We start from the raw sequence: 18,021 nt of genomic DNA, 5'->3' as shown, positions 1-18,021 counted from the left end.
AATGTGTGGCTTTTCTGTGTGTCTCGGTACTCCAAGGGAGTGAATCTTAGCTCTCAGCCACCGTTGAGTGTTTTCCAAACTGACACTGATTCTAGTTACACTCACCTATGGTATAAATATCTATATTGTCTCGCTGTGCCTTTCTTGCCTCTCTCAAGGTCAGGTTCACGTCATGTGACTTGCCGTCGGTGATCACGAGGCACACCTTCTGCACCCCCGGACGGGAGGACTGGGGACAGAATAGAGGTAAAACACTGAATATAACTGTCAAGCTAGCGCTGGGTATCCGTGATAGAAGTCTACATCGATACCTCATCAGCTCCATCTTCAGAAACCCGATATGTGTATTAAGACGATGTAACTTTGTGATCCAAGCAGAAACCTTATCAACATTGGTTTAACAATCAGTACATGTACTCCACGTCTCTCGAAGTTCGTATAACTCGACATAGATATTCGATGGTCCTCAGCCTTCAAGTGATGTTGACATATTTGATGTCTGGCTCTTTCAAACATGTCATAAAACCATATATTTAAAGTTTGTAACTTAATACATATCGAAAATGAATATCACTTTTTGTAAATTTGTCCAGCTTATAGCCATCCTAGGGAAAAATGTATAAAACCTAAATTTTACATCTTTCCAAATATTCTGAAGTATAATACACTACTGTCATCACAAGAGTCAATTATCAATATAAATACGGCAAAGTACTTGTTTTATGCCAATGCAGAAAAAACACAAATACTCCAATTCTTGAGGGGGCATGGGTCGTCCAGTCGTCTAAGGCGCCGCGATTCGCTGTGCAGAGTTACGTCCCTTTGGAATGCCAGAAACCTTTGATTATGGGTTCGAATCCCGGTTCGCCCCGATTATGTTTTTAGGTTTGTCAGCACCATACCCGTGCTCGTGGGTTTCACCGAAGTGGTAAACGTCTGAAACCTGCATCACTTCGGGCTTTCCTCCCACATTAAGCTGATACGCCGTGATATAACTGGAATAATGTTAAAAGCGGCGTTAAACCCAACTCACTCCAACTTTGATAACTGACAAATATGTTAAAACTGCTATTACTAAAAAAAATTGGAAAAAAGTTGTATTCGGTGTTGTTTGCACCTTAATTGTATTTCGTTTGTATGAAAAGGCCCGTTGCCCGTGACATATTTGATACCAGTAAATTTAGTGTATTGGGTAGTAAATATATTGCAAACGATTCCTTGGCATTTGATTAGCTAACCAAGCAAAATATGTTTTGCGTTTCTTTCCATGAAGCTAAAAATAGGCCACGCCCACTAGCGGACTCTTGTTTCCTCATTGGCTGAAATTAGCATGGGCGGGGTTTGTGCTTGCATTATGATAACGTACTAATTTACACACACGAATTTCCAAAGTTTGCACGTAAACGCAAAGCATATTGAAGTAATTTCTCATCATGTGCTTTGAATATATGTCAAACTTTATGTGTGCAAACTGAATGTGCGATACATCTGTGATAGATAGAAGTGTTTTTCCTCGAGTTACCCTTAGTTTCTGAAAAAAATATTTTTGATAGAAAAAAGCAACTACATTTAAATTGGAAAGGAGCCTCAGTGAGATTGGAAATTCAGAACTTGTGGAAAATCTAGACTTGCTTTTAGAGTAATAGCTTTAAAGTAGGACAGGGTAACCATCTTTTAAGTCTTTTGGTATGACGTGGCCGGGATCGAACCACCAACCTTCGCTCTCCGGGCGGACGCTCTACCACACGGTCTTTTATTAAGATCAGCCTTACATCTATGTAAACACTTCCAAAGCGAAATAGTTTCAGCGGAACGAAGTTTAAATTCTTTATATCAGGTATATCATACAGTTTGATTGTGTTTAAAGCGACAAAACCCTTTCCATAATCTCAGAGTTCAGAGGCCAGAGTGCTTTATTTTCACACATGCTACTATGACCTCACTAACCTAATGTCGTTAAGGGTCCAATGCAAGTTGATGTTCCTATTGGGTTATCATTTTAAACATCTCGCTTTTTTCTTAGCTGAGAGTTACGCTGAGAAGTGTTGAGTAACTTCTAGCTGAGAGTTTGATTGTCTGTTGTTTAACGCCGCACTCAGCAATATTCCAGCTATATGACGGCAATCTGTAAATAATTGAGTTTTGATTAGACAATCCAGTGATTGACATCATGAACACCCGATCCCGTTAGTCAGTCGCCTCTTACGACAAGCATAGATTGCTGAAGACCCGGATCTCCACGGGAATATGCTACAGATGGATGTATGCCCTCCGTCTTGATCACAGAGAGAATGGTAAGCCACCAAGCGTTACCCAACAGTCACAGATCTGTGAAAGTGTCACCGGTATAGCAGTGACAGCTGGCATGCGCACCTGAAACAACTCCCTCATCATCTTCAGGGCGAGGTCAGTCCGGGTCAGTCCACTCTTGAACTTGATTTGATCTGGGGACAAACAACATGCTGCAGTTAAGAAACTATCATTGTCAAATGTATAAGGGACGACCATCTGGCATTCTCGGGGGAGGGGGGCAGGGATTTTGTATGTCGCTACAGCTGCAAAAGCATATATCTTTAAAGTTGAAACTATGAGCTTGAACATGTTTGTATATAACACCCAGCAAAAATGTATTTTTGTGCCAGTCATCTCTCTCAAAGGTTTGAGTAAGTGAGTATGGTTTTACGCCGCGTTTAGCAATATTCGAGCAATTTCACCAGACCCCAGAAATGGGGTTAACACATTGTGTCCATGGGGAATCAAACCCGGGTCTTCGGCGTGATAAGCGAACGCCTTAACCACTAGGCTATCCGCCGAAGCATAGATTTAAAGTTTCGAGCATTTTCTGGGACAAGTTATTTTTTCGATAAATCCCATTTGATTATAAAACAACGTAGTCTGTCCGTCTAACAAACACTAACAACATTCATATACCTCAGGTCATGCAAGAATATGGCGGTACTATATATATTTCAACCAGCCCAAAAATCTTATGAACATATGCTCCTGAAGCCAGATCCAGATGATCCTGACGATCGACAAGATCGGAAAACTCCAGAAGCAGAGGAGATCAAGAATTTCCAAAGTGTATAGGGGACGCACCCTCTCTCAGTGTATGCATGAATACAGAAGACTAAACTTCTTGGTGTTCTTATACACAGGAACTCGTTATTGGTCAGTAAATATAAATATATACCCCCTATATATAAGTACTTACATATAGGGGGTATGCATTTTTATTAACTGACCAATAACGAGTTTTCTGTCTTCTTATATTAGCCTCAACCTTACCTATTCTTTCCAGAATGTCTTTTTTGTTTTCGAAACGGGTGAGGCCGAATGATTCGAAGACACTTTCAGTATAGGGTACCAGACCGACCCTGATCCGGTCCGAGGCCACGTCAAGGTCCTGGATGACATCCTTCAGGAAGTTGAGCTGACACTTGAAGTTGACGGGACCGAGGCTGGCCGAGCAGTCCAGCACAAACACCACTTCCGCCGTGTTACCCGCACCTTTTGCGAAAATAAATTCAATTATATATTCTCAAATTGCCACCGACGGTCACTTAAGAGTTTATAATTTATAAAAATTACAAAGCAATAAATAACAATATTACAATGGTTATGCACAGTCAGATATATATGTCAGTTACGTCACATAACTGACTCAACTGCACGTTCCTCAAGTTTGTCGATTTTTCAAAGGTCACAGACGCCTGCTTATTTCACTCACTTGTCACAGCGCAACAATTTTCTCAAAAAACTTTTTACAATGTGTGAAGCCCATTTCTGTTGTCCCCCGCCGTGATATTGTTGGAATATTGGTAAACGCGGCGTAAAACAAAAATTCATTTTTGCTAGGTGTTGTATACAAACATATTCAGGCTCAGGTTTCAACTTTATAAATATCTGCTTTTGCAGCTGTAGATAAATACGAAATCCCTGCTCCCTGCCCTGCCCCTACTCACTCACTCACAACAAAATATTTCACTATTATCCAATTCCTTTTGTGTGAGACTTAGAACTTATCAATTAACCCTCGTAATTAATTGGCTCAGGCCAACCAGTTGTTGACAGCATGATGAACGTTCCATGCTGTCGGTGTGCGATGCCACACGACCAAGTCACACATTACGACCACCAGATCCTTATTAAGTGAAGATGGTTTTACGCCGCGTTTAGCAATATTTCAGAAATATCCCGTTCGGGACACCAGAAATGGGCTACACCCATTCTACCCATGTGTGGAATCGAACCCGGGCCTTTGGCGTGACGACTGAACTCTTTAACCACTAGGGTATCCCACAGCCCTCATTGAAGTCGACTCTTTCGACATGCATGGAGTGCCAGACAGCCCCGGATTCCGGGCATCCTAACCATTAATTCTCTCGGAATATTTATTGTGGGTGAGTGACTTGGGTTTAACGCCGCTTTGAACAGTATTCCAGTTATATCACGGCGTGTCAGCTTATTATTGGAGGCAAGCCCGAAGTGATGCAGGTCTCAGACGTTTACCATTTTGGTGAAACCATGGAACACGTGTAGACATGTATAGGTGGTGATCGGATATATAGTGATTGAGTGATTGAGTATTGTTTTACGCCGCTGTTAGCAATTTTCCAGCAAAACCACAGCGGTGGATATCAGAAATGAGCTTCACACATTGTATAAATGTCGGGTATCGAAACCGGGTCTTCGGCATGACGAGCGAACGCTTAGCCACTAGGCTACCCGACCGCCCCGATCGGATATATAGAAAGCTAATGCATGTAACTATGACGAAACGAACACACGCCCGTTGTCTTCAAACCAGGACGCAAAATCCCTTACGTAATGTGAGAATATCACCGATCGCCACCATTGTTCCTTCAACATCGATGAACGCGCATGTTATAATCTTATAATCGTGGAATGAAAAATGAAAATTCCTAAGTGCACGTTATCAGTGTAATCGATACGTTGGGGAATATTGATTCCATTTGAACACATACATGATCCTATATTGAACATCAATCGATCGGTGTTTTTTGTACATGAAATGCCAATATCTTTGCTTCAAACATGCTTTGACGGCACGCGACTTCCCACGAAATCGTTAAAACCATTTTTCCTAAGCACAAAGTAGGCATGAACATTTTAAATGAAAGAAAAAAAAAATACAATCATTTTATGGAAATATGACAACGGCTGCACGGCATGTACAAGTGAAAGTCACACTGAGTGACTATCAATCTGCATGTACATTAAGAAACGTCGTTAGCAGCTGTAATATGGAGCATTTGTTACGAATCATTCTGGACGTCATCCAAAGACTAAATCAGATCCGTTCTATCTTGTACAGAGTGAGTGAGTGAATAAGGTTTTACTCCGCTTTTTTTAAAAGCAATATTCCAGTAATATCACGGCAGGGGACATCAGAAATGGGCTTCACACATTGCACCCATGTCGGGAATCGAACCCGGGTCTTCGGCGTGACGAGCGAACGCTTTAACCACAAGGCTACTACGCCTGTTTTTCATGATGGTTTTGAACATGTTGGTTCTTGAGTGAGTATTGTTTTACGATGCTACTAAAATATTCCAGCAATACCACGGCGGGGTGCACAAGAAATGGGCTTACGCTTTAAGCACTAGGCTACCCCGCAGCCCAATTATTATCTTTGGGGGGCACGGGTGGCCCAGTCGTCTTAGGTACAAATCTGGAATCGACCCAGTGTTTCGACGTGATGCGCGAACACCTTAACCGCTGGGCTACCTGATCTCAACTCAACAATACACTGGTGTGGGGTAGCCCCGAGGTCAACGCATTCATTCAGGTGGCCCAGTCGTCTAAAGCGCCACGATTCGCTGTGCAGAGTTACGTCCCTTGGGCACGCCAAAAACCTATGATTGTGGGTTCGAATCCCGGTTCGCCCCAATTATGTTTCTAGGTTTGTCAGCACCATACCCGTGCTCGTGGGGTGGGTTTCACCGAAGTGGTAAACGTCTGAGACCTGCATCACTTCGGGCTTTCCTCCCACATTAAGCTGACACGCCGTGATATAACTGGAATACTGTTAAAAGCGGCGTTAAACCCAACTCACTCACTATTATAATCTTTGGGGTATCAGAGAAATAGAAAAAAATAGACTTCATTGGCCGAGTTGAGCTTTTGGGGTGTTTCTATTTCTACAGCTGCAAAACCAGATATTTTTTAAATTAATCCTATGATCCTAATCCAAAACATTTCTTTCTTAAAAACACATTGCAACAATGTAATTTTGGTGCAGACGATTTTTTTTCAAACAAATGAAGCATAATTATGTTTTGCAAGAATGTTTGTCGACATTTGTTTTCCCGATAAAATCCCAACTAAAATACTGCCAACACTGACGTTAAACCATCCCACCAGCAATGGCATTTGTTTCTCGAATTTCGGATTTTGACTAAAGTGATTAAAATATGTCCAGGAATCTGTTATAGTAGACTGTGTTTGTGACGCCAAGCCGGCAGGTGTCCTGTAGCATGTTATGTATTTACCTCGGAAGATAGTGTTGAAGGCAGCGTTTATCTCCCCTTCCGTGGGGTGAAGGCCACACGCTCGGAAGAACTCGGGAAGGTCGTCACGTGGCATTTTTTCAATCCGTCTGTCCACCATGCGGTCAAACACCCGTTCATAACCTTAACAGACATGCATGGTGTTTAGGACTAAGTCATGAGTACGTGATTGGCAGGGCAGATTTTGTTTTATTGAAATATTTACTGTCATCATGAATGCATATAAAAAGTATAGATCTGAAAGTATAAATGACAACGGCGATGAGGTGAGGTGAAATTGGGTTTAACGTCGCGTCCAAGATTATTGCACTTATATAGCGACCCAACGGCGATGAAGATGTTTATCACCATACACATTCCTAAGAAGTAAGCGAATGAAACATGGTCATGGCTTGTATACTACGTTTGTTGTTGTTTTGTTTGTTTGATTGTTGTTTGTAGTTCAGTGCTGTACTCTGCAATATTGCAGCTATATGACGGCGGTCTGTAAATAATCGACCATCTTGTGACTGACATTATGAGACCCGATCCTGTTAGTCGTCTTTTCCGACAAGCAAGGATTGTTTAAGGCCAATTCTAACTCGGATCTTCACGGGTTTATGCTACGTAACATCAAGTGTATGGCATCCGATACTAGCGAGTCTGGACCAGACAATCCAGTGCTAGCGAATCTGGACCAGACAATCCAGTACTAGCGAGTCTGGACCAGACAATCCAGTGACAGCGAGTCTGGACCAGACAATCCAGTGATAGCGAGTCTAGACCAGACAATCCAGTGATAGCGAGTCTGGACCAGACAATCCAGTACTAGCGAGTCTGGACCAGACAATCCAGTGATAGCGAGTCGAGACCAGACAATCCAGAAACCCGACAGCGCGTTTACTGATTTTGTTGAAACGATATGTTAACTTTGAACTACTTTTCCCTGATCAGATGTTAATACGTACGTTCTCTCCTGTCGATGAAATCTGCGACCTGGTCGAGGTCAAAGTGGCAGTACGTCCTCATGACGCCGTATCGGGCCTGTATCCGGGTCACTGTCTCCTTGTATTCGTCGGTAAACTTCGGCCATGCTCGGCTTAGTCCGAGAAGAGCCTACAAATGATGTGGATAGAAATATAAATGTCAATAAGCTACCTGACGTTTGTCATCTCACACGACGCCTGACACCTCAAATGACGCATATCTCACATGACGCACGACATCTCACATAACATTACTTCTTATATGGCGCATGTCATCTTGTATGATGCATGGCATTTCACATGACGCATACCATCTATCGTGACCAATGGCATCTTATGTGATACGTGCCATCTCACATGACAACACTTCTTATATGATGCATGACATCTCACATGACGCATGGCATCTTATATGACGCTTGACACATTACCTATTATATGACACATAACATCATATATGACACATGATCTTAAATCCAGTACCCAGTGCGTGGGGCATGACGCCTTACTGACATATAACGAGGGACATGACGCCTAACTGACATATTGCGAGGGACATGGCGCCTTGTTGACATATTGCGAGGGACATGACGCCTTACTGACATACTGCGAGGGACATGACGCCTTGCTGACATATTGCGTGGGACATGACGCCTTCCTGACATATTGCGTGGGACATGACGCCTTACTGACATATTGCGTGGGACATGACGCCTTACTGACATATTGCGAGGGACATGACGCCATACTGACATACTGCGTGGGACATGACGCCTTCCTGACATATTGCGTGGGACATGACGCCTTACTGACATATTGCGAGGGACATGACGCCTAAGTGACATACTGCGTGGGACATGACGCCTTGCTGACATATTGCGTGGGACATGACGCCTTCCTGACATATTGCGTGGGACATGACGCCTTCCTGACATATTGCGTGGGACATGACGCCTTACTGACATATTGCGAGGGACATGACGCCATACTGACATACTGCGTGGGACATGACGCCTTACTGACATATTGCGTGGGACATGACGCCTTACTGACATATTGCGTGGGACATGACGCCTTACTGACATATTGCATAGGTCATGACGCCTTACTGACATATTGCGTAGGTCATGACGCCTTACTGACATATTGCGAGGGACATGACCCTTTACTGACATATTGCGTGGGACATGACTCCCTACTGACATATTGCGTTGGACATGACGCCTTACTGACATGTTGCGAGGGACATGACGCCTAAGTGACATACTGCGTGGGACATGACGCCTTGCTGACATATTGCGTGGGACATGACGCCTTCCTGACATATTGCGAGGGACATGACCCTTTACTGACATATTGCGTGGGACATGACTCCCTACTGACATATTGCGTTGGACATGACGCCTTACTGACATGTTGCGAGGGACATGACTCCTTATTGACATATTGCGTGGGACATGACTCCCTACTGACATTGCGTTGGACATGACGCCTTACTGACATTATGCGTGGGACATGACTCCCTACTGACATATTGCGTTGGACATGACGCCTTACTGACATGTTGCGAGGGACATGACTCCTTATTGACATATTGCGTAGGTCATGACGCCTTACTGACATATTGCGAGGGACATGACTCTTTATTGACATATTGCGTGGGACATGACACCTTACAACTTAAAACTTGTGTGACATGACACATTATTGACAGCATGTTGTTTCTGTGGAGGACACAGTGGGGTATGCATGCATGCAGACACACAGACAGACCGACAGACAGCCTCAGTCTGAGTCATCCCTTGAGTAGCAATGTCTAACTGACTGAAATGTTGACACGAAGAAACTCCTGTGGCTCGTGTATTCATGAAGCACAACGACACCTACGTTGCAGGCGACGTCTCCTGTCCTATTTCCTGGAGTTGATGAATAATTAAAAAAACATCATTCCACGTTTTTCATAGAATAAAAATATTTTGAATAATTCTTCCAGCAACCATTATGGAATGTGTTCATTACACGCTATGATTGTATAAACGAAATCAAATAATTCTTTCTTGAAGCCTTCCCTGAATTATTCACACACTACTTCAATATCACTCTGACTAACGTGACCAGCGAAGCACGATGTCATTGATGCTCCTATTGTCACGTCCCTAGGCCGTGAAACAAAAAACACAGTTTTGCTATAAAGACGCTCAGTCGTTCATCGATTTTGTTCCGTCTATACAAGAAAGGTAACCCGCATCGTGTACTTGAATTTATATCGAGTACAATACACACTGTGACTAATAAATAGATTTTATTGATTATTTCCTTAATTGAAGTGCTGTTGCATAGATTTTAAAGAGAACTGGGGACAAATGTCCTTATCATTGAGATGGTTAGGCCATTTTCACTTAATGAAGATCTGGGTTAGAATTGCTCAGCAGTAACCCAGGCTTGTTGCAAGACGCGACTAACATGATCGGGTGGTCAACTTGATCTTATGAGCATCTTCTCATACAAAGTATGTCACAGAGACGCCCAGACTGCAACTTCGAGTCTGGACCAGACAATCCAGTGATCGATGAGATAGGTAATAATACCACACAATTAGCCAGATAACGTCTTTTGTTTGTTTGTTGTTCAACGTCGAACTCAACAATAATCCAGCTATATGAATAAACAATCGAGTCTGGACCAGATAATCCAGTGATTGACATCATGAGCATCGATCCACGCATTTGGATACAATGAAATGCACCAACCATGTCAGCGAGCTTGACCACCCGATCCCGTTAGTCGCCTCTTACGGCAAGCGTAGTCGTAAGCATGGGTTGCTGAATACTTATTCTACCCTGGATCCTCACGGGTCCTAATAACGTCTAATAAGAGGTCTTATCTAGTGGTCAGCATGCAAGAGCGTTTGATACTCAACAGCCATTGTATCCATCCGATCCCCGTTTGAGTCGACATGTTACACCCTACGGTTCAAGCAAAACCATCTTTTAAGGGGATTCAAGATCAGAACTTTAACTTACACAGTAGGATCGGTCATATTTCTGCAAATACAAATTTTGAACTTTATTTCTTTGTATATGGCTGAAAATGTCTATCTTAACTTAGTCGTTTGTATTTCTGTGATGAATTTAGTTCAAGATTTTGTTTCAAGAAAATATTTATGTTGAGTGTGTATGCCCCCTGCATCTTGCCATATTGATAAAGATGATTTGTGAAAATTACGAAATACAGTTAGTCTTGACAGAATATAAAATCATACACGACGGAAACTGATGACACTTATTATTTGAATGGCGTGTTGACAACCGCGACGTAAACAACGTGATGCTTCTTCCAACAAACGTTTCGTAACGTAATTACGAGAAAGCATTACATAAACGCTGAATATTTTTTATAATCTTCTCCCGCGGGGATGACGACAGAAGAGTTCCGTAACAGAACAATTACTCAAGTCGCAGAAGGATGCGCTTGGGTTGACAGGAATGGTTTATTTATCGACAAAATATTTTTTTCCCAGCGGTATCAAAACGCATTTGCATACTATTGTGCTTATCAATCTAACCAACGGTATATGGTCTCTGATCTAACTCACATGTTCCACGCCGCAAGTCAAGCAGGACTGCACGACAATGGAAAGACACAGAGGTTGGCCATGTATTGATCATGTATAAATAATTCCAATGGGATATACAGAAAATAAGTTTTATAAGTCTAACGCTGACGTCGACAGGAAATCGTACTGTTGTAGGCGATGGGTCATGTGACCCGGGACGGATAGAGGTGACTGTCGGGAATGTGTCTGTACTTGTAAGGCGGTTGTCATGGTAACAGCGCCATATACAACTGTCAACACCAGTCAGTCGTTTTCTGTTTCAATTCCTCGTATTAATTTTATCGGGGGTACTTCTGAATGCCAATAAGTCAATCAATTGTAATTTGTGTAAATATTTCAGAAACACCCAACAGCCACCCGGCATATTACTGTAAGACTTCGTAGAATTTCTATAATTAGTGTATAATGAGGTGTCAGACTGTTCGTTTCGGGCCACAGTGTCCACTGTTAACTTAGATGTAATTAATAATTTGATAGCAATAATTATGTCTAATATAACAACGTCTGGATAACAACTTAGTTTCATCTTATTTGTCACTTTCATCGTGTTGATGTTTCATTGACCTTGCAGTCAACAACCACTCATGACATATACACAGACACAATTTCGGCAAACTAGTCAACACACACAGAATGATGGCAAAGTCCGAGACCCACACCAATCACAAGCAGGGAAAATCACCGGAATGGCATCCCATTCATGAAAGGGGTTGATGATCTCAAGTTCTTGAAGAACCTGAAGTCTGCCAGGAAACACAAGAAGTCTGTCAGCAAATGGATAACAACTCCTATAATCTATATAACGACGTTGCTGTGGTATCAATAGGCATCGAAGTTAGCTTGTCTGGACCAGGGCCCACTTGCACAAAGCGATCTTTGACTATTGTAAGCCTATGTTAAAGTATGGGAGTTACGATCATCTTAGCGCTAAGATCGCTTTGTGCAAGTGGGCCCAGGCAAACAAGTGCTGGTAATGAGACCGATGATCCACGCTCTTGTGGCAGGACACATATTCTGTCTGGTCCCAATTTTATAAACCTACTGAATGCCACTTTGCCTATATGCTGTAGGTATCTCATCTCTTAGTAACCTTGTGAGATCAACTAAATTCAAGATCTAGGTTTTATAAACCTGCTTTGAAGTTTTCGTTTGAATTGTATGACCTAGGTTTTACAATTGAATTTTTAAATACTGGCCTTTTGATATAAATATAATGTCACAAGTATTTTCACATGAAGATTCCATGGTGTGAATCGAACCTGCAAAGTTTTGTAATCCACTGTTTTCACACTTAGCAACCGGGACAGGTGATGAAAGGTTGTTCAATTTTACATGTCATGACTTCAGCTGTGTGCATGCTGCATGTGGTCTTTCTCTCGCACGCCTCGATCGATTTCCTTTTATATCGCGAAACACTGTATTGTTTCACTATAAGGTATCTCGATGTTTCCATATTTTGTTCTGGTATTTCTAACATTTTGACGACCCTCGGGTTTTCCTTTGCTCGCGGTTTTACATTTTCGACCAAAACCTCGGAGTCGTGTTTTACATTTTCGACCAAAACCTCGGAGTCGTGTTTTATCTTTAACGTAACAACCGAAGGGGAGTCGGGTTTATAACAGGCTCCAGCAACCCATGTTGGTCGTAAGAAGCGACTTAGTGGATCGGGTGGTCACACACTCTGACATGGTTGATTGTAGTGAGTGAGTGAGTGAGTGAGTTGGGTTTAACGCCGCTTTTAACAGTATTCCAGTTATATCGCGGCGTGTCAGCTTAATGTGGGAGGAAAGCCCGAAGTGATGCAGGTCTCAGACGTTTACCACTTCGGTGAAACCCACGAGCACGGGTATGGTGCTGACAAACCTAGAAACATAATCGGGGCGAACCGGGATTCGAACCCACAATCATAGGTTTCTGGCGTGCCCAAGGGACGCAACTCTGCACAGCGAATCGCGGCGCCTTAGACGACTGGGCCACCCGTGCCCCCGGTTGATTGTATGTTGCTCATAATATTAACCACTGGTGTGTGTGCCCAGAATAGATTATTTCCAGGCTGTTGTCATATTGCTGGAATATTAGTGAGGCGTTAAATTACAAACCATCCGAGCCCTAAACCAGTCTTTTCTTTTGGGATCTTTCGGAATCCGAGCAGGGATATTTGAAGCCGTGTCCGTTCTTTTGCTGATGAGTGATTATGGGTTTAGGCTGTTTTTAGCGACGACACTAGAAGCGGCACAAACATAGACACATAAACAAGGCAAAACTGGGTTCGAACCCAGCGATGTTGATGCTAGCTTCACGTTTCTGTCACGTCTGCACCTGAACTATTATGAGTTATGTTGTCATGGCAACTCACGTTTCTCTTCAGTTTCTTAACCTTATGTCTGACCAGCCATCCCTTGACGTAACGCTGGATGTTGGTGGCGGCGTACTGGCGACGTTGTTTGTCCAGACGGTAGGCGTGGTATTGGCTGCAACGACATCGAAGGTGATGTCAACCACAGCAAATCAATAAACAGAGACAGATAGCGTTGACAGAGACACAATGCACACAGATACAATAGACAGAGACAAAATAGACCTGTACGATAGACATGGACACAATAGCATATACGGTAGACAGAGACACAATAGACATATACGACAGACAGAGACACAATAGACCTATGCGATAGACATAGACACAAAAGAAAACACGACAGAGACACAATAGACATATACGACAGACAGAGACACAATAGACCTATACGATAGACATAGACACAAAAGAAAACACGACAGAGACACAATAGACATATACGATAGACAGAGACACAATAGACCTATACGATAGACATAGACACAAAAGAAAACACGACAGAGACACAATAGACATATACGATAGACAGAGACACAATAGACATATACGATAGACAGAGACACAATAGACATATACAATAGACAGAGACACAATAGACAAACACGACAGACAGAGACACAATAGACATATACGATGGAGAGAGGCACATTAGACGTTTCGGACCGGTGTTTTTGTCAACAACGATCAGTCCCACAAATATTGCCAGAGTAAGTGTATCGTGGAAAATATTTCCTAGACAAAGTAAAAATCATGGGACTACTTTCCCCACATATGGTACAAAGGAACAATTTCACGACAGGAACGTGTAATCGTTGACATTAATATCTTTACAACAAGCATAGTAAAAGTCGCATTGAAAGAATACGATAGTTGAAATCTATGTCACCTCTGGCCTAATTGATATGACAGCTTCTAAAGTGACACTTAAAGATATATTGTAGCTGTCAAAGTTACATGATGTAGAGTTTAAATATGTTTACATGCAAGGAAATGGGTTTAAACTTTTACTTTAACAACGCGCATATTTACATGACAAATCCAATCATGTTAAAACCAATACGTATCGTAGCCTGGTGCGTACCATACGTATCTTTCAATGCAGCCGTACTCACAAAGTAACAAGTGAATGATAAATGAAACCCTTTGTTCGATATTAATAAAGTGTGGTATTACGGGCAGCTTGTGTTGTATACTCCCCAGGGAGCTGAGAATGGAAATCGAGCGCACACTGATCCATTGACCGGTTTAATAATGCAGCGCTTTAAACATGCTTTAGGTTGTGGGTTTGGCGCATTATTAATATGCTTATTATTATCATGAATCATTATTCCCAGGATGGACAGGACATACACTGTTCCAACACAACATAGGAATGTCGACTTACGCGAACAGATCAGCGTGCGGTTTCTCTTTGTCGTTCTTCTTCCCTTTCCGTGACGTCATACTGCCTATCTTGGATAGAGAGCTGGACAATGGTAAAAGAAATCGAAAATTTCACACTTTAATCTTGATTTGTCGTATTTTTTTAATACCAAAAATAACAAGATATTTCCACTTCTTCTTCCTACCGTTTTAATCTAGAGGAAGAATGGCTGAATTTGAAACAAAAATGAATTTTGAGTTACGTCAAAATCTCTGTCGTGCGTTACACGTTGAACGTGAAGAACAGAAATACAAATAGTTTTTCCAAATTTTAAATCAGCATGTGCGTAATAAAACCGTTGTTTTCACCAACCAAAACGTTAATAATTACTTTGTTTTGAAAAAGAACATTCTTAATTTGACACATACCTAGACACGGAGGAGTTACCTTCCCTTGCTTCCTCCAGCCTCCATATACGGTATTCATCCTCCCACAGCCACGTGCTGGGAGGGGGCGGGCTCTCTCTCCGGGGGGTCAGGTCGGTCCTACCACGTACAAATGAAGCTAATTAAGGGTTTGTTAATCATGGGGACATTGTTAAAGTGGATGTGTGAGTATTTCTCCATCTTAGATCCATATACTGACTGTTGATTGAAAGGTTATGTAACGACGAGTCATAGCAACCACGGCGCCGTATTACGACAGAGATAACGACCCCAACTGACTCACGTCAGCAACCCGGCCTCTGTTCTAAGAGGGGAGGGGGTAGGTTAAAAAAGGTAAAAGAGGCTGAACTAAGAGATGCCACTGAGAAATTAGTATAAAATACAAATCTCGTCACGCCGAAGACCCGGGTTCGATTCTCACATGGGTACAATGTGTGAAGCCCATTTCTGGTGTCCCCAGGTGATATTGCTGGAATATTTCTAAAAGCTGCGTAGGAACATACTCACTCACTTACTCTGTTTTAAGAGATCTGCACAGATTTTGTTAGAGACAGAATATTTTGTCGGTCACTCCCTTGTAATACGTACTTTTTTGTTTGTTAAAGGAACAAATGTTCTGAAGAAAAAACAAGAAACATCCGGCATGTCTAAATTATTATTATTTTTTTTTATATTATTGTCTTAAACACTCATCCCCAACCCCACCCCACCCCACCCCACCCCACCCCACCCCACCCCACCCCACCCCACCCAACCGTGTACTCTCACCAATCCAAGCATATGAAAAGGTTAATCCTTTAGGGAAACCTACCTGACTTCGTACAGATGCCCATATTTAGGGTTGGCCACGTACTGTCTTTGCCTGTACTCCATCCACTTGCCCTTAGGGAGCGCCTTCTCATAGTGGATCTCTACAGAATAATAAACACTGAGAATTAAATTATGTTCTTGTAGGACATGTAGGAACATTGTGAGAAACACCGCATCCAGAAAGATTACAAACAGATTGGAGATGTTCACGTCGTTCTCCATGGAAAACCTGGACCTGGGCCCATTTGCACAAAGCGATCTTAGCCCTACAAATATTGTAAGCCTATGTTAAAGAATGGGAGTTACGATCATCTTAGCGCTAAGATCGCTTTGTGCATGGGGGCCTTGAAAATATTCATGCACCGTACTGCATTTCCCTGTGGTTAAAGCCTTGGCTCACCATGCCATACAGTTGGTACGATTCCCCGGATGGAGGAAGGTTCGTCCTTTAGCCCCGTCATGATTATTATTGCACTGATATGTTGAGGGGCATTCACGCGCTTGTGTGTGCGCGCGTGTGCGTGTGCGTGTGCGTGTGCGTGTGTGTGACTGTTTGTACTAGTCCGGACTAATGCCGGTTTATAGACCTAGCCCTCTGAGTTACTATGCCGCTGTGTACGTCCGAGCCGACCAGTCCTTGTTTTACCCCTTTAAAATGCCAAGCGTCAGGCAGGGTAATACCAAGTACCATATATAATGGGTGGGCTTCTCGGCAGGATAAAGCCAACGGATAAAAACGATATCCGTTGGGGTCATATGCGGATAGAGATGCAAATATCAAAGGTCAAGTAGGGACTACTTTCACTGTTTATAAACAAATATGACATTGTCATTCGGCGATCGAGTAAGAATTAACCATCGGGAATGTGGAGAAACTCTATATACCATCTTTTTTACGTGTTTTGGTATGATGGAAGATGGAACCACCGACCTTCTGCTTTATCCGGGCAGACGTTCTATCCACTACAGCCGCCAAAATAACACTTTGAATGTGTCATGTATCTTTCACAGTGAAATCGTCGTGTTTCCAGGATTAACAATTCAGCGGTACGTATTGTGGGTCGGTTTATGACATATACATTCCTAACAGTAGCCATCAGGGAAGTAGTGTTGCTGGACTTACAATCCGGATTAACGAGGTTTTACGGTACAAGAGAACTTCCATCTTTGGAGAACAGCCAAACCATTTGTGACAGTCCCCACCCGACTGAGACCCGTAAAGATCCGGGGTAGAATAGGTCTTCAGCAACCCATGCTTGCTGTAAAAGGCGACAATGCTTGTCGTCAGAGACGAATAACGGGATCGGGTGGTCAGGCACGCTGACTTGGTTGATCATCGATCCCATTTGCGTGGATCGATGCGCATGATATCAATCACTGGATTGTCTGGTCCAGACTAGATTATTTACATACCGCCGTCACATAGCTGGAATATTGCTGAGTGCGGCGTTAAACAACAAAACCAACCAACCAAACCACCCGAGTGATCCACCCTTTCGAACCCTAGGAGAACAAAGTTGACGGCCGTTCAAAACGAACTAGATATTTCCACAATTGACTAAGAGGGCACGACACTTCACAATGTCAGCCAGGGATAGGCGGTTGGTCTCTGATCTCTGATGGTCGCATTCATCCTCGTCGTCAGGAAGCCATGTCAAGAGATGCTATATTGACCCAACAAACGCCTAGGTAACAGAGAAGGACTCATAACGTGACGCTTAAATCACCCTGAAGAAATAATTAACTGTGTTACATCAATGCGTGCACCAGATGGTCTGGCGTCAAGGTGACAACTTTCACACATGCGTGTATGGTACCGCAACACAGCCAACGTTTGACGCAGATAGAAGTTTCGTAATCAGAAACGTAATGGTATCTACTCCAAAGGGTTGGATTTAGATGTGTGTCTTCACAATTTGAGCCAATGTT

The 18,021-nt window shown here is 42.7% G+C and overlaps 1 protein-coding gene across 2 annotated transcripts in view; it reads right to left on the bottom strand.

The window, feature by feature from the left end:
* LOC124144815 overlaps window positions 1–18,021 on the bottom strand; it is a 39,068-nt gene that overhangs the window by 5,980 nt on the left and 15,067 nt on the right. For both annotated transcript variants that reach the window (XM_046514399.2, XM_046514398.2), the window contains exons 4-12: window positions 16,094–16,193; window positions 15,265–15,381; window positions 14,858–14,938; window positions 13,471–13,585; window positions 7,481–7,628; window positions 6,516–6,656; window positions 3,289–3,510; window positions 2,374–2,444; window positions 106–229 (exon numbers count right to left, since the gene is read on the bottom strand). In XM_046514399.2, coding sequence (XP_046370355.2) covers window positions 106–229; window positions 2,374–2,444; window positions 3,289–3,510; window positions 6,516–6,656; window positions 7,481–7,628; window positions 13,471–13,585; window positions 14,858–14,938; window positions 15,265–15,381; window positions 16,094–16,193 — 1,119 coding nt within the window. The remainder of the gene's footprint in view (window positions 1–105; window positions 230–2,373; window positions 2,445–3,288; window positions 3,511–6,515; window positions 6,657–7,480; window positions 7,629–13,470; window positions 13,586–14,857; window positions 14,939–15,264; window positions 15,382–16,093; window positions 16,194–18,021) is intronic.

The sequence above is a fragment of the Haliotis rufescens genome, unplaced genomic scaffold, assembly GCF_023055435.1.
Source record: "Haliotis rufescens isolate VD_foot unplaced genomic scaffold, xgHalRufe1.0.p SCAF_8, whole genome shotgun sequence".
Classification (NCBI taxonomy): domain Eukaryota; kingdom Metazoa; phylum Mollusca; class Gastropoda; order Lepetellida; family Haliotidae; genus Haliotis; species Haliotis rufescens.
Note: the sequence above shows the minus strand (reverse complement) of the source record. Positions and strands in the feature narration are given on the sequence as shown.